We start from the raw sequence: 26,032 nt of genomic DNA, 5'->3' as shown, positions 1-26,032 counted from the left end.
TGTGTGCATAAACTAGGCTCCAGTATAAGGCCATATAATTGGTACCAGTATAGGAACATTAAGGGAGTAAAGTGATTAGCCTCCCGGGGATTTTTGTGGCACCACAACTACTTTAAAAAATATAAAGATTTTACTAGAAGTGGCTGACACTTATGCTATGAAATGGGAAAAACTGTCAGCACAGTCTGTGGAAACCTTTAGACTAACACTATTTTTGTGAGGTCATTAGAGTAGGAATCTGCTCTTTTGGGACAAAAGATTAGTGGAAGAAAATGGGTGCGACTGTACTAGGGCAGAAGTGCTGTACTGACCTTGCCATTCTCTAAGAGAAGAAAAAAGAACTTGGGAGTATTCAGCCACCAGTTTAAAGAGATTAGTTTAATAGCAGTGCTAGTGTATGGCTTAGGAAATTGAGAGAGGCACAAAAAATTGTTTTGTTTTTTTTTAGAAGCTAATCATGATTCCTTGTGCCAAGGTAAGGGGACAAGATATTTAATGGTAAAATCTTGGATAGGATGGCAGTTCTATTTACCTATCCTTATTAGAGGGAAGGGTGGAGATTTGTGAAGGTGGATGTGTGCTGTACCCATTAAATAATATTCAAGACAAGGAAATTTTGCTTATACTTTTATTGTGCTTAGCTAGCAAATCAGTTTAATTAGTTTACGGAAGATTTTCGATGCCAGGGAGCTAGTCTCTTTTATTGATTTGGTATAGTCAGGGTATAGGCAGGATGCTGTATAGGGAGAGCCTGTAAAGAAAAAAAAGAGAATACAAAATTACCAATTTGAATTTTAAAGCAAAGAGATATACAAGTGCACTACTTATCTAATGCTTAGTTGGACATGGTATAAGGTTTATATGTTCTTGTAAACCATTATTACGGTGGAGTTGCAGAAATCCACTGTTTATCACTGGAATAAGCAGCATGGTATCTGTCTATCTCTTGTGATCATGTGACTTGGATTGGGCCACTGTTGGAAACAGGATACTGGGCTTGATGGACCTTTGGCCTGACCCAGTATGGCAAATCTTATGTTCTTTCTACAAAAAAAAGAATATAATTGTTTCAAGGTATCTTGTACCTCACAAAGCAAGTTTTAATTGTTTGAAATCTATCACTGTGGTTTAAGTATATGTAAGGGTATAAGGCATTTTCTGGAAGTATAAAGTTTAAACAGAAAATATTTGTTGAAAGAGTTCAAGTATTTGTTATATTGTTTATTGCCAGACTGTTTAATTTTTTTTTTTTTTTGTTTATCCTAGTGAAATAAAACTTTTAATTTTTACCACAAGAATTATTTATTGCAGAGGTTTCTTTTTGGACCAACATCCCCCCCTAACTTTTCTATCCCTGCTTTTCCTCCCTACCCCCAGGAGACAGACTGGGTGGGTCACAAAGCCCAGCAGGAAAGAGGACTTTTCAGAGATGACCCCTTAAGGGACATCGTGAGTTCTTACCTACCATCTCACCCCCGCCCTCTAGGACACCCAAGTGCAGCATTCCATTCTGAGGTGGTTAACACTGCAATAAGGGAATCATATAGCACAGGTACCAAACAATCAAAATGAAAGAAAATAGAATAGAAAATTAATTTTAGCTAAGGCTGCATTATTTTGGAGATTGCTGTTGTACAGTACATCTGCTGAATTGTAATTTTCTTATTAAAAAGATTCCAAGAAAGTTAGTAGAAACAAAAGCATCTCAAAAACCTGTTATATAATATTATATTATTGTTATTATGTTACCTATACTTTGAAATATCACAAAAGGCAGTATGTAAACAAAATAATGTGTATTATCTTCCTACTGATCTTCCAGATCTTTTGGGCTTTAGTATCTGTATGTAGACAGTTGAGCCTTATAAATATGTTTTTCTGTTTGCCAGTCTACTGCAAACAATGGTTTTCCATGATAACACTACTATTTATTTATTTATCAGCATTTATTACCCTACCTTCTTACGTTCAGAGTGGGGTACATTAAGAACACACATAATAGTGGCAAATTAATAAAAGGAATTGTTAGGTGATTCAACAATATGGGGCTGATTTTAAAAGTGCTATGTGCGCCAGGCTATTTTATAAAGGCCCAGTGATGCGTGTAAAACCCCGGGACGCATCTAAGTCCCGGGCCTTTACAAAATGGGCGGTCTGGGGGCAGGGCGGGGCCAGAGGCCTACGTCACAGCAGCTATTTGCTGCTGTGTCGGAGGATCGTGTGCCTGCAGGCTGCTGGCGCACGCATGTTATAAAATCGACATACATGTGTGTGCGCTGGGTATCACGCACACATGTTCGCCTGTGTGTATTTTTGAAAATCTACCCCTATGAGTAAAGCCGATCATCATATAGCATGGATACATATGGAAACAGCAGGTATAAAATAACAACTAGTCGATGAAATAGTGATAAGAATCACAGCATACATAGAACTAGCAGGTATACAGTAACAATTAGCCAGAGAAGTAATAGATAAGGCAAGAACTAGAAAGAAAGAACATCTTCTCATACTGGTATTTATTTGTACGGTTAAAAAGTAAGAAGGAAAACATCTGAAAACTGTATTCATCTGAATAGTCATTTCTTTCTATGCAGTTTTTTCATACAGTATGTTCTGTCAGGCTTGAGTCTCTGGTCTGTTAGGGTCAGCAGAGGTGCATCACAGAGGTGACCAATGTTTGTAGTTGGGATGGTGGTTCTTCCAGCATGCAGCCACAGCAGTCAGCCCAGTTATTCAGTGGCAACAAGGCATGCACCTAAATAGGAGACCTGGACTCAGTTCCTGAGCCTGACATCAACCCCTTGGGCTGACTGGGACCGGGGATGCTAGGGTTTCCATTCACCAAGGCGGGGTGGAGGGCAGGGAAAGAAGTCCCAGTTATCACACACACACAGCAGTGACACCTGGTGGTCAGGATCAGGCATGCGTCTGCTTCTGGAGGAAGCTGTGGTTTGTGTGATCCTTGCCCAAGGACTGTTTATATGGTTGAGCTAGATGGGAGGAGAAGAGAGTGTTAGTAACGGAAGCCTTCCCTCCCCTCCTCCCAACTAGGTAGTTAGAATGAAGGCCCATGGCACCATAGCCCCAGTAGAAGCTAATTTCAACTAAGCTGGAAGCCCAAAAGAAAAAGAAGGAGATTACCACTCTCCTATCCAGCCCATCTCCCCCCCTCCCCTAAAAAAAAATTTGAATGCAGGCATGGATATTTTTTATGTAAATGAATACATCAGGGGAAATGCCTGGTTGGTTATAGTCAATCTGTCAGATGTTGTAATAGACCTTGGGTGAAGACCCAGTGTAAAAAAATAGTCCTCGTTGTGACTACTGTTGCAATTCCTGTTAGGCAACTCTAAATAATAGTAGACTACTCAACAGGAGTGATTCTAAACTGGTCTGAATTTATTTACAAGGCAATAGTTGAACAGGTTACATTCCACAGGAAACAGAGAATTGTTGCAGCTCTCAGTTTCTGTATGGAGCAGCTGAGCAGTGATCCAAGTTTATAATAGGAAGCTCCTTAGGCAGAGCTACTACACCAGCATCCATTGCTGCAATAGCAGAAGTAGAGGGATCTCAACGTATGGCTGAATCTTAGAACAGTGGATCCCCTTTTCCTTCCAATGGGGTTTTCACTGTACACTCAACCTTGGCTGAAAGTTACTCCACTCCTTACTGTAGTGCAGTGTTTCCCAACCTTTTCAAGCCTAAGGACAGGCAATGCAAATATGGAGGGGACACATATGGTCAAAAGAGATAGAAAATCGCTAAAATCCTCACCATTCTCTTTTCCAGATTTTAAAATTAAGGGAGACAGAGGTGCCGAGACACACATGAACTCATCACAATGGCCCAGTTCTCTCTATATACAAGTACAGAAGAAAGTAGAAATCAGTGTGATGTGGGCAACTGGCTCAGTTAGTTACCTCATCTGATGCATATGGCTGCTAGAGAACATAATATTACAACTGCCATACTGGGTCAGACTAAGGGTCCATCATACCCAGTATCCTGTTTCCAACAGTGGCCAATCCAGATCACAAGCACCTGGCAGGATTCTCAAATGTAGATAGATTTCATGTTGCATGCCCAGGGATAAGCAGAGGATTTCCTCAAGTCTACTTGGTTAATAGCAATTTATGGACTTTTCCTCCAGGAACTTATCTAAACATTTTGTATATTTAGCTACATTAACTGTCTTTATCATATTCTCCAGCAATATATTCTAGAGTTTAATTGTGTGTTGAGTGAAAAAATAATTTTCTCCAATTTGTTTTGAATGGGCTACTTAGTAACTTCATGGAGTGTCTCCTATTTTGAAAGAGTAAACATCTGATTTGCAGTTACCTGTGCCTCTGTCATATCTCCCCTCAGCCTCCTCTTTTCCAAGCTGAGAAGCCTTAACCTCTTTAGCCTTTCCTCATAGAGGAACTGTTCCTTTCCATTTATCATTTTAGTTACCCTTCTCTGAACCTTTTCCACCATATCTTTTTTGAGAAGTGACCGGAATTGCACACATTACTCTAGATTCAGTCACAGTATGGAACAATAAAAAGGTATTATAGTACTTACATTTTATTTTCCATTCCTTTTACAATAATTCCCAACATTTTGTTTGCTTTTTTGACCATCGCTGTATACTGAGCTGAGGATTTCAATGAATTGTCCACGATGATGCCTAGATCTTTTCCTGGGTGGTGACTTCTAATATGGAACCTAACAACATGTAACAACAATTTGATTACTTTTCCCTATGTGCATCACTTTGCAGTTGCGTACATTAAATTTCATCTGCATCTGGATACCCAGTCTTGAAAGGTCCTCCTGCAATTTCTTACAATTTAACAACTTGGAATAATTTGTGTCATGTGCAGATCTGATCACCTCACTTGTTCCCTTTTCCAGATTTTTAAAAATATATTAAAAAAGCACCAGTCCCAGTTTTGCCTGAGGTACTCCACTATTTATCTTCTTCCACTGAAAAAACTGACCATTTATTCCTACTCTGTTTCCTGTTGTTTAACCAGTTCTCAGTCCACAATAGGACATTGTCTCCTAACCCATGACTTTTTAATTTTCTCAGTAGTCTTTCATGAGGGACTTTGTCAAAATACACTATATCCACTGGATCGCCATTATCCACATGTTTATTAACCCCTTAGAAAATGTAGCAGATTGGTGAGGCAAAACTTTCCTTGGGTAAATCCATGCTGGCTGTGTCTATCTATATGTTTTGTAATTTTGTTCTTTAGAATAGTTTCTATGATTTTTCCCAGCACGACATCAGGCTCATTGCCCTATAGTTTCTCAGATCACCCTTAGAGCCCCTTTTTAAAAACTGGTGTTATCCTGGCCACCCTCCAATCTTCAGGTACAATAGACAATTTTAATGATAGGTTTCAAATTACTAGTAATAGGTCTGCAATTTCATTTTTTAATTCTTTCAGAACTCTGGGGTATATACCATCTGGTCCAGCTCCTTCCCCGCTCCAACACTCAGAATGAATCACAACCAGTTCTCAGTGCACATGTTCCCAATCTCATTAAGTCTGGGAATAAGACACAGGATGGAAGAAGGAATCTCAGGAAGGGAAAGGGAGGAGGTGCTGTGTGCACTGTGTGTACCGCAACGTGGGAAAGAGCGGTGATCCCCACAGTCCTGGAGACAAACTAGTCTGATTCCAGTCTTGCTTAAAACATATCTTTATTACAGCTTCACCCATGCACAATAGTAGACTGTCTTCCCTTCAGAACAGTGTATTCTCTTTACTTACAGTTCAGTACTGCTTCCCTCAGTACTCACAGTTTAGTTTCGTCTCAGCTCAGTGTTTGGACAGTGTTAAGTTACAGGAGCTGCCTTTCTTCTGGAGACCTGGACCTAATCTGCTTATCCCCACCTGGATCCCAGCTTTTATTCCCCAGTCTCTAGTTATGCACTCTGAGCCCCACCTGCCCCGCAGGATCCCGCCTATAGGGCATACTCTCCTTAGTGGATTTAAAGTGGACCAGGGGTCTAGCCTGGTCCTGCACAGGTAAATAGGGAAACACTAGGGGCACTATCTCACATACCCCTCCCCTCAGCTTGGACTCATCAGGTCCAAGATCCCATTTCTCATCCTCTGGCTCCCATCAGCTACACTTGGGAACGGAGACTTAGTGACATGCTCACCTCCATATCTTAGGGTTACCCTTGACAGCTTCACAACCACCACTCTCTGTGCCATTCATGCAGTGCATATCCCTAGTTCTTTAACTGAGACCTTTGGTGGCTCTGGGTTTGAATTCCACCCCACTGGAGCTTTATGAACCAACTGGGGAACCACAAGTGCTAGTTCCTCTATAACTAGCTGTGCCTTCTTCTTGGCATCTGGTATCTCTGATGTAGAGCCTTTTCTTGGCTCCTCCACATCCTCTCTCGCTGGGGTCTCCACAGCACCATCCTCTGGGCTCTGCGTGGTTTCCTTCTCTGTACACCTTGCAGCACTTCCCCCTAGGCTCTCCGCAGTTTCCTCATCTGTAAACTCTGGCCACTCACCCATGCCTGTTCCTGGCTCCTCTGCAGTCCCACTTGCTGAAGTTTCCACAACGCCACCCTCTGGGCTCTCCATGGTATCTCTCGCTTGCCTTTTCATGCCCGTGCTCTCTAGGTTTCTGAACTCCCGGTAGTGTTTGGGCACCCTACAGGGTCTTCCTTAGGGCCTCCTGAAAGGCTGACTTCCAACTTCTCAATACAACCCTCTCCAGGGCTCTTTGTGACCCCTCTCTCAGGGTTCTTTACTGCCCCCTTCTTGGGGCTTCTCATGGGAAGTGTTTGGGCACCCTACAGGGTCTTCATCAGGACCACCTGTTGTGCCAATCTCAAACTGTTGCCAAGACTCAGTCACCTCACTGGACCCCTTTGCCAGTTCCTCCATGAGCTGTCGGTATTCCTTGTCCAGCCAGTCTAGGCATTCACTCTCTTGCCTGGCCTGGACTCTTGGGAGTAGGTTCCCTCACTCAATTCCCCTGGCTGGCCTGTCTAGCTGCCAAACCACGAGCCTCAGGTCCTCCCTCTGACCCAGCTCTTGGGACTGGGGAACTCCCAATACATACAAATATATGCTGTTCTTTCCTTCCAGCCCTCTGACTACTCCACTCCAGGTTTTCCTGTTACTGTACACCTTTCCTGCAGAGTGGCTTGCTTGTTGGAAGAGGGCCCCAACCTGTTTCCATTCACTGCACTCACAGCCCACTTTTCCAGGGCCAAAAGCTGCTCAGCACAGCCTTGCTGTACCAGTGATCCTTCCTCTTTTATTTTTTCAAGGCAAAAAAGTAAAAAAAAAAAAAAAAGCCTGCATAACTAGCATTGACTAAATCACTTTAAATCCCTATCTCCCTCAGCTGGGCTTTTTGCGTTAGCCAGTACAAACCTACCACTTCCTGGCTGTCCCTCAAGCAGGCCCACACACAGTTTCCTCTCTACCTGAAACTTTTAAACTTTGGGTTTTTTAATCTTCAGTGCAGCTTCTGAGCCACACCTTTTCACAAGTCCCCCTGTATTCTGTACTACATTTAGAACCACAGGTCTTCTTCACAACTCTCTGAACTCAAAATAAATGTTTTCTTGGAGGCCTGGTTTTTTTCAGTGCAAAGCTTTAAAAAAATCCCATACATGACACCATATGTGGGAACGAGCAGTGATTTCCACAGGCCTGGAGATAAACTAGTCTGATTCCAGCATTACTTAAAACAATATATCTTTATTACAGCTTCACACACGCACAACAGTATACTGTCTTCCCTTCAGAACAGTGTGCTCTCTTTACTTACAGTTCAGTACTGCTTCCCTCAATACTCACAGTCCATCTTTGTCTCAACTCAGTGTTTGGATGCTACAGGAGCTGCCTTCATCCTGGAGACCTGGGCCTGGTCTGGTTTTCCCCACCTGGATCCCAATCTCTGGTTACACCATTTGAGCCCCACCTGTCTTGCAGGATCCCGCCCATACAGCATACTCTCCTTAGTGGATTTAAGGTGGACAAGGTGTCCAGCCTGGTTCTGCACAGGTAAATAGGGGAACACTAGGGGCACCATCTAACACAAATAAAGCATGTTGGTCTGAGTCTAACCCCTTGGAGCGTTATATTATATTCCCTAGTTCTAGACTTTCCTTTCCATTGAAAAAGGTTGTTTCTTGTGCATTATTGATACTTTTCAGGGATTTAAATAACCGTCATATACATCCTGTATGTCCTCTCTTCTAAGATATAATCTCATCTCATAAGGCTTTTGATGCAGACCATGCACCATTTTGGCTGTCTCTCTCTGGACCACCTCTTGCCACTCTCTATCTTTTTTGAGATGTGACCTCTAGAACTGAACACAGTACTCTAGGTTAGGCCTCACCAATGACATGTACAGTAGAATGAACACTTCCTATTTTCTGCTACTCATGACTCTCCCCTATGCATTCTAGCATTGTTTTGGCTCTAGTCACTGTCTTGTCACACTGTTTTGCTATCTTGAGATCCTCAGATATTACTATCCCCCAGGTATCGCTTTTGGTTGGTGTACATCAGCTTCTCTACCACCGTCTCATACAACTCCTTTGGATTTCTACACTCCAAATGTATGACTGCACTTTTTTGCATTGAATCTTAAGCACCATGCATTTGATCATTCCTCAAGTTATCTTAGATCACTTCTCAGTTTGGAGACTCCATCAGGAGTTCTCACTTTGTTGCAGATCTTGGTGTCATCTGCATGTAACGGGAGCCACCAGTCACGCTACCAGTAAGTCCTGGATAATTCATGTTCAGAGGGCCAGTGTAGGTTAGTAATTAGGGGGAGGCACTATTCATGCACAGCCCCTCTCTTTGAGGGGTCTGAAATGGCTGTCCCCTTTCAGAGGTTTTATAGCAGCTCTCCACAGAGAGCTCTGGGGGCAGTGTAGCTTGATTTTTGGAGGTTTAGGAGGTATCTGGAAGTTTTTCCCAAGTTTGGATTTTTGGGCCTGAGCTGGGGCTCCAGCCGACCCTGCTGGTAGTCTGTGAGTCGGGTCGGGGATCTGCCGTTTCCCTTTCATTCCCTGGTGGGCAAGGGCTATATCTCGGGAATATTTTGAGCTTAAAGACTTTAATTTGTAGGAGCCCTGTGAGACTCCTGGGCCTTTCTTGTATTCAGGGCACGGAGAAACCAGTGTCTGGGAATCCCAGGGATAGGGAAGACCTGCCCTTGAGGTGGTGGCCTGCTGCAGGGTTAAAACAACGTGGTTTGCAACATTTTGGGGGATAATACCTTGTTTCTGAAGATCTAGGACGAAGGTTTGGCTGCCCCCTTCCTTCCCATTTAAGGACATGCGAAGCTGCTGTTCCAGCTTGGATTCCACCCATCTGGGATCTGTAAAGAAATCTAAAAACCTAGCAGACTAACTAACAGTGACTAAAGAGAACGTTAAGATCAGTGAGGAATCCCATCCGAAGCCTTCATACCTCGGGGAGAGAGAGAATTTAGCTCTCTGTGCAGAGACAATAACTTTATTTTTTTTGATAGTTTGGGAGGGGTTTCCTGCCCATCTAAGGGATACCCTACCCACCCGGGGACTCTGTTTTTCCAAACCCTGGAGGGTAGAAGTTTCCCTGGTTCTGGTGCCAAAGATTCCTGCACAGATTGAGGAAAGAGATCGTAAAAGTAAAAGACTCTGTGGTGCTGTGGATTAAGTTGTTGTACCATTCTTCACTAAATTTTAACACCAGTAGTTTTATTTGGCACCCTCAGCACACATTGTGCTATACAGATAAACCACTCCCAGGGATGAGAACCAAGGGGGCCTTGGATGTAATCTTTCCCCCAGTTTGACAAAGAATCCAGGCCCTGAAAGTAATAGGCCGGGATCAAGCGAGCCTGGTTAGGTTCTAGCCCCAAAGAGTCAAAACATTATCTTTTATGGCCCCACCCTTGAAGTACAGGCACACTAGGCTAGGGTTACATGCAAAAAGACAAACTGTTCTTTCTAATCCCTCTTTTGTAATTTTGCTAACAAAAATATTGAACAAAACTGTACCCAGAACAGAAATATTGAACTGAACATGCCCTTGAGGTACTCCACTAAACCCTCTCCTTTCATAAGAGTGAATTCCATTTATTACTGCCCTTTGTCTTCTATCACTTAACCAGTTTTTTTATCCAGTCCTCCACCTTGGGACCGATTCCCTGGCTGCTCCTCTTATTCATGAGCCTCCTATGCAGGGCTGTATCAAAAGCTTTGCTGAAATCCTAGTAAACCACATCCAGCATATGTCCTTCATTTATGTATGCAGTGCAGCAGTGGAAAAACAGAAACATTACAGTTCCTCATAAAACATCAAACAATAAACTCAGGAAACATAAATAATCAATAGAAATAAAACTATACTAATAAAAAGAATATTTCAAAACAGCTGACAAATAGAATATCATCCAATAATTTAAAACTGGTATCAATTTTCCAAAGACCAATAAAACATTTCAAAAGAGCAGAAACAAACACCTCCCAATATTTAAAAATGTATAAAGGATTAAAAAAAAAAAAATCTCCTACTGTTCATACCTGGGATTTTTTTTTATTTCCAGATGTCCTGAGATTGTTGTGGATTAGTAGGGGAGAGGAGAGGGGTTGTTTCTTACAATGTTTCTCCTCTCTCTCATATATACATACATGCTGAATCATGGAAAGTGCTCTCTTTCTCACACACAAATACACATACACAAACATGCTTTCACACACACACACACAGACAAGGTCTTACAGACACATGCACGCACAGAGACATGCTCTAAGACACACACAGATATGCTTTCTCACACACACACAATCACACAGATATGCTCTCTCAGACACACACATACACAGACATGCTTTCACATACACACACAGTCAAGGTCTCATAGACATTTGCACGCACAGAGACATGCTCTAAGACACACACAGATATGCTTTCTCACACACACACACATACACACAGATATGCTCTCTCAGACACACACATACACAGACATGCTTTCACATACACACACAGTCAAGGACTCATAGACATATGCACGCACAGAGACATGCTCTAAGATGCACACAGATATGCTTTCTCACACACACACATTCGCACAAATATGCTCTCTCAGACACACACATACACAGACATGCTTTCACACACACACAGACAAGTTCTTACAGACACATGCACGCACAGAGACATGCTCTAAGACACACACAGAAATTTAAAAAAAAATGCACACAGATATGCTTTCTCACACACACACACATCGCACAAATATGCTCTCTCAGACACACACATACACAGACATGCTTTCACACACACACACACACACAGACAAGGTCTCACAGACACATGCACGCACAGAGACATGCTCTAAGACACACACAGATATGCTTTCTCACATACACACATACACACAGATATGCTCTCTCAGACACACACATACATAGACATGCTTTCACATACAAACACAGTCAAGGTCTCACAGACACATGCACGCACAGAGACATGCTCTAAGACACACACAGATATGCTTTCTCACACACACATTCACACAGATATGCTCTCTTAGACACACACATACACAGACATGCTTTCACATACACACACAGTCAAGGTCTCACAGACATATGCACGCACAGAGACATGCTCTAAGACGCACACAGATATGCTTTCTCACACACACACATTCACACAGATATGCTCTCTCAGACACACACATACACAGACATGCTTTCACACACACACACACACACACACACACACACATACAGACAAGGTCTCACAGACACATGTATGCACAGAGACATGCTCTAAAACACACACACAGATATGCTTTCTCACACACACACAGTCACACAGATATGCTCTCTCAGACACACACATACACAGACATGCTTTCACATACACACACAGTCAAGGTCTCACAGACATATGCATGCACAGAGACATGCTCTAAGACGCACACAGATATGCTTTCTCACACACACACATTCACACAGATATGCTCTCTCAGGCACACACATACACAGACATGCTTTCACACACACACACACACACACACACACATACAGACAAGGTCTTACAGACACATGTATGCACAGAGACATGCTCTAAGACACACACACAGATATGCTTTCTCACACACACACAGTCACACAGATATGCTCTCTCAGACACACACATACACAGACATGCTTTCACATACACACACAGTCAAGGTCTCACAGACATATGCACGCACAGAGACATGCTCTAAGATGCACACAGTTATGCTTTCTCACACACACACACACATACACACATATGCTCTCACAGACACACACACAGAGACACGTGCTCTCTCTCAGACACACACACACACACACACACACACACACACACACACAGACATGCTTTCACATACACACAGACATATACACACACAAACACACTGTCTCACACTCCCCCTCCCCATCAGAAACCCATTCCAGCCAGCAGCCTCCTGATTCAGCCCCCTGCAGCAGACGGAACCCTTCGTCTTTTTTGAGGTCGCGGGGCTGCTGCTGAACCCCGCGAGGGCCCAGGCCGATGCCGCCTCTTCCTGCGAGGGTCCAGGGCACATGCTGTTCTTTTGGCTGCTTCTGACCACAACTGTATGGCGTCTCTTTCTTCCCGCCCACGCAGACCCACCACCCCCTCTTCTGGGCCAGAGGAAGGAGATACCCTGCCGTCGCTGCCCCCATACCAGTGCTGCTCCAGACAGCCGCCTAGTCCACCTAGTGCTTCCACTGTCCCAGCTGGCATTACCCCTAAGGTGAAGGCATGGGGGAGGCCCTTCTGAAGTTGTAGGCGTGGGGAGAGGAGTGGGGTCCCCCTTGGAAGCTGCAGCAACAGAGTGAGAAAGGGGAGGGCGGGTCTCATCCATAGATGCGCTGAAATCAAGGTGCACTTCTTCCTCTAAGCAATCCTCTCTGTCGTGGAACATGATGTCCCCTTACAAACACAAGGCGCCTCAGAACCGGTGCCTTCTCTGCCTAATGGGAAATCTGGCTCTGTGTATGTGCAGGTGTGTGTGTGTATATATGGGTGGATGGGTATAAGGGGCATACACGGGTATTATTGCAGAGAATAGCAACTACCATGCAAACAAGACATAGGCAAGGAGTAGGAGGTGTATTTTCAAAAGGAAGGACCGCTGTCCTTCATTCCTGCCCCTTACCTTTCATGCTCATTATATTATTTTCCTTATTTTTCAATTCCAGGTTACTTGTGTTCAGGGGCTTTTAATTTTATATTATCTTCCCCTTTATTTTCTGTACCTTATCCTGCAGTGTCAGTTCTTTTTTTTAAATTTTATTCTTTTATTAAATGTTTTCAATGAACGTCAGATTAGATGGAAAATGTTATTTATTTTTTTTTTACTGACATGCTATTTTTCTGCAGAGCTAGTCCTCTTTTCTTCCCCCTCCTTTCCTCTCCTCTGCCTCTTTCTATTATTGGAATCTGCTTTTTAACTCTTGCTTTCCCTTCTGAATATTTTATTTTCTTCCTCACAATCTCATCTTACCAAGGCTAAGGTTCCTAGCCATGGCCCCGCTGCATCGGACGCTTCCCAGTGGTCTGTGGGCATGGCCTGTGACTGCTGATGTGGCAGTTCTACAGCACAGAAACAAGGCCCAGTGTGCAGTTCCTGATATTCATAGGCTCAAGTAAGGGTTATTTTACAGGGACAAGACAGACTCATCATCATTTCCCATTCATTGAGCTAGGCGGGCTTTTTCTGAGGAGCAGAAAGAGAAAATCAAACATGTTTGTCCAAAGCCAGGGCCTACATCTAAATGAAGGCCACGTAACAGCAGTAATTGTAGAACAGAGATCAGAGAAAGTGTAGCTTAAATTTACAGTACAGTCCATGGAAAGTAGAAAGGGTTTGGCATGTTAACTTACAAAAAATAAGATAGTTACTGCATCCCTCCTGCAATCGAAGAGGCCAGTATTCAACCAGCTCTGTCCATGTTCAATGGGATTTTAAGCCCATATCTACACCATTTGACTATCTGGTTGAAAGCTGGCCAAAGTTATCTGGGTAACTTTAGACCTGTTATTTGTCCAGCCAGAGTTACCTGAATAACTTTGTCTGGCCAGCTCTGAATTTCAGAACTGCCCCGAAAAGTAAAACCACATCACGGGACCAGGCCCTATCACCCCTGTGCTGCCTCTTTAGCAAGCCGATGCAATACCATGCGCTGGCAGCAGCGCACAACTAAACATGTAATTGGATGCCATCCATAACCCCCGATGCAAAATGGGGGTTAGCATGTCCAAAACGCACATCCAACCGGGCGCGTAGCTAATAGTGCTCATCACATGTAAAGTCATGTTGATGAGGCTATTAGCTATTTCCCCCAGATGCAAAACAAAAAAGAAATGTGTGCCAACACACACATTTTTACCCTAAAAAATTAAAGCCTGCCCCCGAGTAGGTGTTAATTCTTGAGGAGCTCAAAATTTTACAGAAAAGCAGAAAATACTGCCTTTCTGTAGTTCCTCCAACTTAATATCGTGGCGATATTAATTTGGAGGAACTGAAAAAGGAGAACTTGTAAAAAAAAAAATAGAAAAAAATACAAAATTAAAATTAGAAAAAGCATGCTGGCAGTCAGGTTAGGGAAAGGGATGCCCAATGAACGAGTGTCCATTTTCCTAACCCGCTGACAGCCACCTCTCCTGGGGGCCCGCTGCCGAGGAGGCACTAGGGGCGCACAATTTCCCCTAGCGCCTCCTTTTTACCGCGGTAGCCGATTTACATATTAAATCGGGCGCCTGGGTGAGGTGGACCAGTGCGTGTTAGGAGAGCGGGCACTCAATCACAAGCGCCCATTTTCTGCGCACCGATATTGCATCAGCCTGTTTGCCCAAAATGTAGCTAGTGAGTAGGGAGCAGGGGAAATTGAAACTGTCAGGGTTTGTCCTATCATCCAGAACGTTTGAATATGAACCTCAAAGCAATTGGATAAAAATGTCTTCTTTTTTTTTTCTAATTATACTTCAAGAATTATTCATCAATCATGCACTTGAGATCAGAAATGAAGAAAACAATGTCCGACATCATCAGGAGCTGAAATCAAGAAATTATTAAATAGAAATACTGGTCTATAAGGCATAGTCAGTTTATCTATATAATCCATGATATTCATTCCATTGCTCCTCTAAAATACAACATTACCCAACCTTAGTCTAGGTCTTCTTTTTAGAGTACAGGAAAAAATCTCAGTTGATTGAATTTGAAAAAAAAAAAAAAATTAACTCATCCATTTACAGAGGTCCTGAAGAAACACATCAGAGCCTAGAGATCTAGTTTCTTGGCACATTGACAGATAAATTGTTCTTCTTTCCTAAACTGTTCTGGGAATGCCCAGGTTTTTGACTCCAAAACAATTCCTGCTTGTTTGAGAGAACAAACATATTAAGGTTTTGTTCAGGCACATATGATACTAGAAGCATTGTCCTATTGCTTTCCTCTTGTAATGACCTTTCAAGGAGTCCCCACAGATCTAAACTGTCCTCAGATAGTTGTAGGACTCCTTGTGCTTTTTCTTGGGGAAAAAAAATGAAATCTTTATAAGGCTTAGTACGTTTTTCATCCAACTTCTCCCAAGGATGAGTCTAAAGTGTTTGCATGTGAGATTTTATTGACACTCTCAAGTAGATGCATTTGAAAATCATTTGAGGGCAAAGTAGGTGATAACATCAAAAAACCGGAGGCAACTACCAATCAGCTCTGGCCACTAGTAGGCACCCAATCACTCTGAAGAATGGAGCAAGCAGCAGGAGTGCAGCGGCTGTTCATGACATCCTACCAGCATCTATGCCAAAATTCTTTTAAAAACATGGCATGAAAGTTGCTTTTTTAAACTTTTTATTTTTGCCTCCACCCTCTTAGTGAGAGACGTATCCTTTTTTGTTTTGTTTTTTTAAGGTCCCTTCCCCCTCCAAATCAAAAATAACCTTGAAGCCCAAAAGATCAGATGAAACCTTCCAGATGAAAAAAAGAAAATTCTGTACATTTTTCCCCCACCTATATAATACAATTAAAAGAAAAGATACTCCTCCTTAAATTTGCAGCATGAAAACAAGCACCTTAGACATATTTATCACCACTGAATGAGGGCACCATAGTAATCTAAGTAAGAATATTGTTTTTACACAAAACAAAAAATTTGTATCACGGTCTAATGCTGTTTGAAAGGGACTTTCTATGCAGACCTTAAATGAGAGATAGTGAAGTGAGAAAAGAGAAAATATTAAACTATTTTCCATTCTAATCTACACAGTTTAATTCATGGCACTTGAATGCATTGGAAGTTTATTCTGTCTGAGAGGCATGATGAATGTTCTGTGGGAAAAAAACCCTCTGAAAGATAAGAAGTACTTTTTTTTTTTGCCTTTCATAGATAGCTTTATGGAAGTGTGGCACATCATTTCCTAAAACACTGGTGTTGGTTTTCAGGTTTAACAAGTGGGAGAAGCCAGCAAAAAGGAACAGCTAAGGTATTTACTGTATTACATATCAGATTTCCTTATTCAGTAGGTTTTCTTTCTCTGCTTCCAGTTTCTATGTGTGATAAGGCCATCTGTGGTCCCATTTCATGCATGAAATCTAAAAAGGGTGAATAATGAGTGCTTTTGGTAATCCATTTTGTCCAAAAGGAGAACAAACATAGGATAATGCAAATCTTTCTAAGGAACAATATTCCTTCTTATAAGTGCTTCAAAGAACAATGCAGTAGAAAGGCAAAGGCCTTGACAATATCTAATCTGCTGATGTATTCCTGCTAACATTTCCTCCACCCTCACCTACTGCACATGCAGCAAATGTTTCCTCAGGCGTCTTCTTAAATTACCACAGTGATGTAAGGCCCATTGTCAAAGCAGGAGGATTAAACACATACAAATGGAAAAGTCAGCACAGCTTCAGATAAAATAATGTGCAGGCACAAACTTGTGTAAAGAGTGCTGCAGGCTTTTTGTCCCAAGGCTCAGTTTGTGGATCGAGCAAACGTCCTGCAGCCCTTTTCACACAAGGTTCTACTTGCACGGAGTTTTTTCTGGAGCTGAATCGGATTTCCCTTTTTTTCCAGCAGAGACTCCACCTCAGCCAAAAGATCAAGAAAGGACCATCCTGGATTAATAGCTCAGACCCTACACTTTATTCTTAGCCCAGCTCCAATTACAAGGATAGCAGTTTTCCTCTGAAGGGCCCTGGTAGGGTATCATGACCCATGGATTTTCATTCAATTACTTTGGATTCTAGTTAGAGCCAGCAGAACCACTAAGTGAACTATGCAGGGCCACAAGCAGTGACATCAACGAGGAGGAGGGATAATTCAGCAATCTCCACTCCTCTTTGGTGCCATAGCGCCTCATGGCTCACAACCCTAATGAGAGTGGCAGTGCAACCTGGGGGGGGGGGGGGGGGGGGGACAGTGCAAGGCAGAAGGTGCCTAGGGCGCCTAATACCCTTGCACTGACCCTGGCTCTAGATACATTCAAAGTGAAATTCAGTATAGTTAAAGGAGTAAGACTTTGGGGCCTATGAAATAAAGTTTAGTATGCATGCTAAGATCATTTTGAATGCACTAAAAAGAGCAGGAAAGCCTTATCAGGCATATTAAACCAGATCAGAGGATGTAAATATGTGCAAGCTAAAATTAGCATGTCCCTACATGTAAATGAAGGGAAGCCTTATGCAAATGAGGCTGTAGAATGTGCAAGGTAAATAGCACGGCATGCTCTTCCCACACAGTATTTAGTGAGTGCTCACTAAGACCTAAAATTTAACACCTTGGACTAGCTAATAACCTTTTAGTGTGGATATTATTGAAAAAAGTGAGCTACCGGCAAGCATTGTACCCATTACAATGTAGATGAGACAGTGGTTTTACTGTCTCTTATAAAGGGTCACGGTAACACATTAGCAATCAAATAGCATAGCTGGGATGATCACTGTGCCGTTGATGACATTATGGCAGGCTTTCCCAAACCTGTTCTGAGAACCCCATGGCCAGTTAGGCTTTTAGGATATCCACAATAAATATGCATGAGATAAATTTGTATTTGATGGAGACTCTTACCACCTGCTAAGGTCATTGTGTAATAAAGCATAGAGTGTGATCTCTGAACTGAAGATGTTTCCTTGCCATTGGAAAGCTGTTTATTATGGTGGAAGCACCCTGTCACGTGATCCTACGGGGAACACAATGATTTAAATCCCATTGACAAAAGAGGAGGGTTTTTTATATTTTTATTTATTTTTCTGTATTTATTGTATTTATATTCAGGCTTTCAGCCACTTTAAAGTGGATTACAGGTTTCCCCAAGACTATTGCAGGCATTTTGAATTCAGACCCAGAATAGCGGTTTGGGAGATGAAGGCTTCTTTGAAGCTAACAATTCTTTTTTTTTTACTATAAAGATCTATTCAGAGAGCTTTGAGGCCCTCCCAGAATATTTATTTTATTTTATTTAAAATATTTATCAATCTCTTGACTCGATGAATTGTACTAAATAATTTACATATTAAACATAAACATGAATAAAAACACAAAATTCTGTCAATACAGTACAATACACAACATGTGTACATTTCTATGAAAAAGCGTCTTTAAAAAGATGGGCTTTTAAACATTTTTTAAACCATAAGAATATGTCCTTCCTGGTAGTAGCCTTAGTTAGGGTTGCAATGTGCTCCCCTCCCCCAATATATTTTGATTGCTTGTATAGAGGACCACCAGGGTACAGGCTAATCCTGGCCCCAGTACTACAGGGTGCTCATGGAGGGGGGTGATCAGGTACCAGTGCCCTCTGGAATGAGGGCTTGCCATTTTCCCTCCTTGGTATCAACAGGATGAAAATGCCAGGGCAGGCACCATCTTGCGTTAATCTTTCTCTTCCTTGCAAACTCTCCTGACTGGATGCTGTGCAAGGATGGGATCTGGTCTCCTGGGTGTGTATGTGACATGTCTTCCAGGATGATGCCATAGCCTCCCTGTTTTAATTCATAGTAACATCATAACATAGTAGGTGACAGCAGAAAAAGAACAATTGACCCATCCAGTCTACCCAGTTATTCCTGTCCACAATGCCAAGATTATATGCCAGCTGCCAGCCATGTAACACGACTGCCTGTAGGCTATCCTATTTATCCAAAACAGTTTTGTCATCTTCCTCCTTTGAACTTCACCCTTCTGGGTAACTGAACATGCAATATCCCCTAATTTGTTCACACCCAGCACCTTTCCCCTGTCCGCCTCTCTCATGTCTAATGACAAATCCAACTATTGTTTTTACCTGAGTGGGTACAATATGACTCATTATTTGGATTTCTCTGTATGGTAAATAGTGTGCACCATTTATCAGCACATCCAGCGCCACCAGGTCCTCCTCCTCATTGCATCCCCCAGCTTCTGCTTACCCCACCGGGGATTTCCAAGCAAGAAAGGGATAGGAGCAAGCCCCCAGATGCCCCTGCCCTGCTAGCTGTGATTTAAAAATGGCAACAGTGTTAGGGCCGGGGGGAGTCAAATTGTTATACGGCCATAAAGCAATGCAGCCATTTACAGACTAGTATTCACCTAAGCTACATTTAGTTTCAAAGCAAACTTGGGCGTAAGTTTGGTTTGAAAATTACTTCACGAGAACTATCTGCAGAAAGTTGCTCATGCTACCTGAATGTAATCCGCTCTGAAGTGCCAAAAAAGGCTGCAAAATAAATAAATAAGCACCAGAGTAATTAATTAATTGATACTTTGTGCAGGGAAAGTTTTTTGAGGAAATGTACATGCATATTTTTCAGAATCAAAAACGCTGCATATAAATGCAAGCCCCACCTACACTCCACTGTCCCGGAATGCTTCTCCCTGATTCACCTAAAATTACATGTATACAGGTAATTTGTGTGCAGTTTTACCTACATATTGCCAGGGTAGATTTCAAACAGGCCATTTCTGCAGGTAAAGCACTGTGGTACCTACAGAAATCCTTTGGAAAATGACCCTTTTTATGTCTACGGGAGAAATACGTTCTGCATAGGACTTCCTAGTCCCAGAACTCCCAACTCCACTCTCCCACTCCTCCTGAAAGCCCCAAAAGCTACCCAAGTATGAGTCAGGAGCCAGGACAGTCTTACCGGCTCTCCCAGCCACTTCCAAGCTCCCCCAGTGCTGACAGCATATGCTAACAATGGAGCTGGAAGCGGCCTGGAGCACAGTGAGATTGTACTGGCTCCCAGCTCATCCTTGGGGGGTATTTGGGGGTTTTGGGAGAGGCAGTTGGGTGGAGGTAGGGGCTCTTGAAGAGTGGGGTACTTGGCAGGAGGTGACTGGAGCCAAGATTTGATTTAACATATATGTATGTGGCAGGGTGAGATCTCTGGCCACTATGGCCTGCAACTTTTTCTTTTTATTTAGAAGACTGGGGGGGGGGGGGGGGGGGATTGGGTGCCAGGCCCTGAAGCTCTTTTGGCACATTTTTAGGAATTGAATTGGGGGATCAGGATTACTAGTCTGGAAGATATTTTTTTTTATTAAAGTTACCTGGCTACTTTGAGTATAGAGATACGGTTGAGGTTAGCTGGGTACACATCCCCAGATAACTTGCACCAAGTATATTCAGAGGCACAGCTGAAGTTATCTGGATAATTTTAGCTGAGTACATTCAGTGGGATACTTGTCTCTCTGAATATTTGTGACAAGTTATCTGGCTAACTTTGCCCAATGACTTATCCGCTCATTGCTTTTCTGAATATTTACCTGAAAAGTAAAGTGTGTCAGCAGTATAAAAATAGAAAAAAGACAAGTTTTATCATTTCAAACAGTTTGTGGCATGAACCTACAGCTTCTCATGCTTCTTGGATCAATTAGTGGGAAATCCTTCTCGTGCTCCCAGTTAATTTTTCCCTTCACACCCCTCAGGAACTTCAGAATCTCCTCTCCCACTTTGAAACTATGGTAATGGTAGGTTTATTTATTTTGACTTGATTATCCACTTTATCAGAAGCCACTCAAAATGTTGACATTAAAATATATACTAAACAAATCCAAGTACCTTCCTCATAGCCCCCAACTACTCCTCAATATAAAAATCATATCCTATCAAACCACCCTCCTATCTGAATCACCCAATGTCTTCAGCCTCCCAGATAAGCTGCCCTGCCCCGAGACATAGAAGCAAACTTTTTCTAGAGCTCTTCAGACTATGGGACCCCTCCTAGAATCCCTCGCAAAACTCCAATAGAAAGGAAAAGCAAAAACCCTTTCCCTTTGTAGAGCTAGGAGAATCATAGCCCTTGCTGTCTTCATCATCGACAACTCTTCCCACTGACTCCTAGAGTCACCTTTCTAGATGTGGACACTCATCCACCTTGTATGGGATGGACCCTGACTATCACTCAGTAATTTAACACACCCAAACTGGAACCTCCCATTGCTGGAAGTTTCCATATTCTTACACAGTATAAGGTGCGCTGGACTGTGTGTACATTTTTTGTGCATACAACTTCACTTCAGATGCAATCAGGAGTTTAGGGCTCAAAAAATATGGGCTAGATTTTATAATGTGCGCGCGCTTCCCGGCACGCACACATTGACTCCTTGATCTTATAACAATTACGCACCAGCGTGTGCACGTTATAAAATCTGTGGGCCGCACGCAGATGTGGGCCAGATTTTATATTCTGTGCGCGTATGTGCAAGCAGCGCACACAAGGGGGGGGGACTTTCGCAATTTCTGTGTAGTGACACATTCCGGCCTTCCCCAGTTCCCTCCCAGTTCGCTCCAATTAAGGAGCGGACTGGGAGTGAACTTCCCTACCCCCCTTACCTAACCTTCCTCCCCACCCCCTAAACCCTAGGGGTGTGCATTCGGATTGACCGCATTAGTAAAACGCAACTCATATTTTTTTTTTACTTAAAAAATTGATTCGACATAAACGATCGGATTTCCCACATATCGAACATAGATATGTTCGATATGTGGGAAATCGCGATTGTTGAGCCAAAATAAAAATATAAACCCCCTCACCCTCCTTAATCCCCCCCCCCGACTTACCACAACTCCCTGGTGATGGAGCGAGGAGTGAGGACGCCATTTCTGCAATCCTTGGCGAGAAGCATGTGACGTCGGCGGCACGTCGAGTGACGCCGGCGTCACGTGATTCCCGGCTCGTTCGGCCCAAAAAGAACTTTTGGCCAGCTTGGGGGGGCCTCCTGACCCCCCCAAGCTGGCCAAAAGTTCTTTTTGGGCCGAACGAGCCGTCCGGCGCGAACTTGCTGGGAATCACGTGACGTCGGCGTCACGTGATTCCCGGCTCGTTCGCGCCGGACGGCTCGTTCGGCCCAAAAAGAACTTTTGGCCAGCTTGGGGGGGTCAGGAGGCCCCCCCAAGCTGGCCAAAAGTTCTTTTTGGGCCGAACGAGCCGTCCGGCGCGAACGAGCCGGGAATCACGTGACGCCGCGTCACTCGACGTGCCACCGACGTCACATGCTTCTCGCCAAGGATTGCAGAAATGACGTCCTCACTCCTCGCTCGATCACCAGGGAGTTGTGGTAAGTCTGGGGGGGGATTAAGGAGGGTGAGGGGGTTTAAATTTTTTTTTTGCACATATGTACATATACCCAACTCATTGGATTTTTTTTATGTCCATATTGGCCGCAAGTGGGACCCCCTTTCGGACATAAAAAATATGAACATAAAATTTTGCTCTGCACATCCCTACTAAACCCTATCTATCTTTTTTTTTTTGTTTGTTTGTTTCATCACTTACTTCAGCTCTCGAGTTGAAGTAAGTTGGGCCCGCCAGCCCACCCCTTTGAAGAGGCCCGGCAGTGGTGTGTGTATACAGGGATTTATGCGCTTGGCCAGGCCTCTTTGAAAATTCGCCCAGCGCGCATAAGGCCCGGATACGTGCATAAACTCCTGGATTTACGCGTGTAGGGCTTTTAAAATCTACCCATATGTGCACAAACTTGAGTAAAACTGTGCGCACAAATTAGTGTTCCTCCATTCAAATCTCATGTTAATCAAGGCATTAGCTATTACTTCCCAGTGCAGAGGTGTGTAGGCTTAACTCATGTTTTCTTAATGCTGGAAATGTGAGGCTAGTGTTAGTCTATGGAGTTGAACCTGGAGTTCATGGTGTGGTGGTCCTGTGCTCAATATTTATGTGCAGAAAACATGATTTATGCACACTTATTTTGACAAATTTTAAGCCAGTTACAATTAATCTACATAATAAAATGACACAAATCATCAATTGTACATTACAAACAGCATAATTCAGTGCAGAAAGAAAATAAAATATAAGAATAACATAAAAATCAATATTTCAAAATAAATACAACTTGTAAGACTAAATTAAAACATTTAAATAAAAATGCTTGCGCAACAATAGTGAAAAGATACAAGATGCTGAGAGCTATGCAAAGGTTTCACACTGACATTGTCTTTTTACAGGAGACCCATTTAACAGACTTAGAACATACTAAACTCCATACACAACGAGTAGGTGATTTTTATTATGCCTCTGCAACATTACAGAGAGCAGGAGTAGCAATATTACTGCATAATATGTTACACTTTCAAATAGTTAAGATGATAAAAGATATTGAGGGCAGATACATCTTTGTAGAAGGATATTTATTTGGGACTCATGCTTTGTTGGGACATGTATACGCTCCTAATAATTATTCTGAACAATGTTTTGCAAATTTGGTAAACTTTCTTGCTCAGTATGCATATATTCCCATTCTTATGGGAGGAGATTTTAATATTGTTTCAGATCCAGAACTTGATAGAACTCCTGCTAAATCTGTCACGGCATGAGATCAAGGCCAGGACATTCCTTACTTGAGCTACCATCTCATTTGTTAGATGTGTGGAGAGCCCTTCATCCACTGGAGAAGGATTTTACCCATTATTCAAGAGCTCATAAAACTAAGGCCAGACTAGACTATATAATGCTTTCTGCATCTGCCTTCCAAAATGTGGAAAGTCCTGAGATAGGTCCTTTAGAAATTTCTGACGTGCACCTTTACGGGTGACTTTAGATGGCTTTACTAATTCTTCTGAGTATGGTTAGTGGAAATGTCCTCCATATTTATGTCACAACCAAGCTTTTCATTCTTATTTTATTGAGAAATTGATGTAATTGTTGTGCGGGAGGTGGACCCTTGGGCCGAGGTGGGGTTGACACTACCCACTTCGCCAATACTAGCCCTCATTCCCCGCGGGTTGAGCCTTTGGGTACTAGGGCCGGCTGGAGTTAGGTGGGCCTCAGTATGTCGTTGAAGAGGAGATGAAGAGGTCAGCCCAGAGGCAGCAACTATAGAACTGAAGAGTCTGTACTGGATGAGGAGGAGTCCTGGAGACCCGGGCGCCAATAGGAACCAAAGTCTGACAGGGAGCGCCCGAGCAAGAACAAACCGAAGCCTGAGAGGCCCAGTCTAGGATGAAGACAAGGGGTGCATCGTAGAACAAGCTGAAGTCAGGGCAGGTGGCAAACAAGGAGCGGTGGCAAGGCAAGGCTGAAGTCAAGTCCAGGAGAAAGGCAATAGCGTAGTCGGACAAAGCAGAGGCCTGGACTAGGAGATGATCAGTAGCATGGTCAAGCGAAGCAGAGGTCTGGACTAGGAGATGATCAGTAGCGTGGACAGGCGAAGCAGAGGTCTGGACTAGGAGGTGATCAGTAGCATAGTCAGGCGAAGCAGAGGCCTGGACTAGGAGATGATCAGTAGCATGGTCAAGCGAAGCAGAGGTCTGGACTAGGAGATGATCAGTAGTGTGGACAGGCGAAGCAGAGGTCTGGACTAGGAGGTGATCAGTAGCATAGTCAGGCGAAGCAGAGGTCTGGACTAGGAGATGATCAGTAGCGTAGTCAGGCAAAGCAGAGGTCTGGACTAGGAGGTGATCAGTAGCGTACTCAGGAGAGGCAGTGGTCGGGTCCAGGAGAAGATCAATAGCATAGTCAGGCAAGGCAGTGGTCGGGTCCAGGAGATTAGTCCGTAAGGAAAGCCAAATAGCAAGAACACAGGAACGAAGTCGACAACCAGGAACAGGTGCGTTCCCCCTAGGAAGAATGTATGAAGCACTTTTGACAACTAGGGCAATTCCCTTAGGGAAAAACACAGCCACTATAACAGTTCTACCTAAACCAGGTTGGGATCCTTTGCAACCTGGTTCTTATAGGTTGATCTCGCTACTTAATTTTAATGTTAAGCTATTAGCAAAAATTATGGCTGATCGACTCTCAGTGATTCTGCCTTCTTTGATTTCTCCAGAACAGGAGGGGTTTACTTAAGTTAGGCATGCAGTATCTAATATACGCAAGATTCTGAAATAGAGAAAGAGAATGAGGCCCCCGAGGAGCGGGTACCCCTGGTAGGTCCACAGAGGCAATGTAAGCTTATAGCTTTAGGAGTGTGGCATGTGAAAATGACCAAGGAGTCAACAACATTCTGTGCCTAGACCGATTATCTTGAGAGGTGAAGACTCTTCTGCAGAACAACTTGGCACTTAGGGAACTTCAACGCGATGTCCCAGACATTTGACTCTGACATTGAACCTTTGTGCACAGCTGTTGTGTGCACAATATAGAATTAAAAATTGGTCTTGCCAAAGTGATATTGTCCAGTATAATTAATTGCCGCATATTACTCTGTTGTTGTTCATCTAAATGTGTGTGCCCTTTACTCTGCTTTCCCTTTGTGCTTCCTTTTTTGACTACCACAACACACTGAGCCAATGATTTCAATGTATTATCCACTATGACACCTAGATCTTTTTCCTGGGTGGTAACTCCTAAGATAGAACCTAACTTCATGTATCTACAGCATGGGTTATTTTTCCCTATATGCATCATCTTGCACTTGTCCACATTAAATTTCATCTGCCATTTGGATGCCCAATCTTCCAGTCTCGCAAGGTCCTCCTGCAATTTATCACAATCCGTTTGTGATTTAACTACTCTGAATAATTTTGTATCA

At 43.1% G+C, this 26,032-nt stretch overlaps 1 protein-coding gene across 6 annotated transcripts in view; it reads left to right on the top strand.

The window, feature by feature from the left end:
* Positions 1-26,032, top strand: part of TMEM229B (transmembrane protein 229B) — a 166,088-nt gene that overhangs the window by 123,443 nt on the left and 16,613 nt on the right. For 2 of the 6 annotated variants that reach the window (XM_029598841.1, XM_029598840.1), the window contains exon 3: positions 16,504-16,544. The exons of the other annotated variants lie outside the window; for them this stretch is intronic. In XM_029598841.1, the coding sequence (XP_029454701.1) occupies positions 16,504-16,544 (41 nt within the window). The remainder of the gene's footprint in view (positions 1-16,503; positions 16,545-26,032) is intronic. 6 annotated transcript variants of the gene reach the window in all.

This window comes from Rhinatrema bivittatum, chromosome 4 (genome assembly GCF_901001135.1).
Source record: "Rhinatrema bivittatum chromosome 4, aRhiBiv1.1, whole genome shotgun sequence".
In the NCBI taxonomy this organism is placed as follows: Eukaryota; Metazoa; Chordata; class Amphibia; order Gymnophiona; family Rhinatrematidae; genus Rhinatrema; species Rhinatrema bivittatum.
Note: the sequence above shows the minus strand (reverse complement) of the source record. Positions and strands in the feature narration are given on the sequence as shown.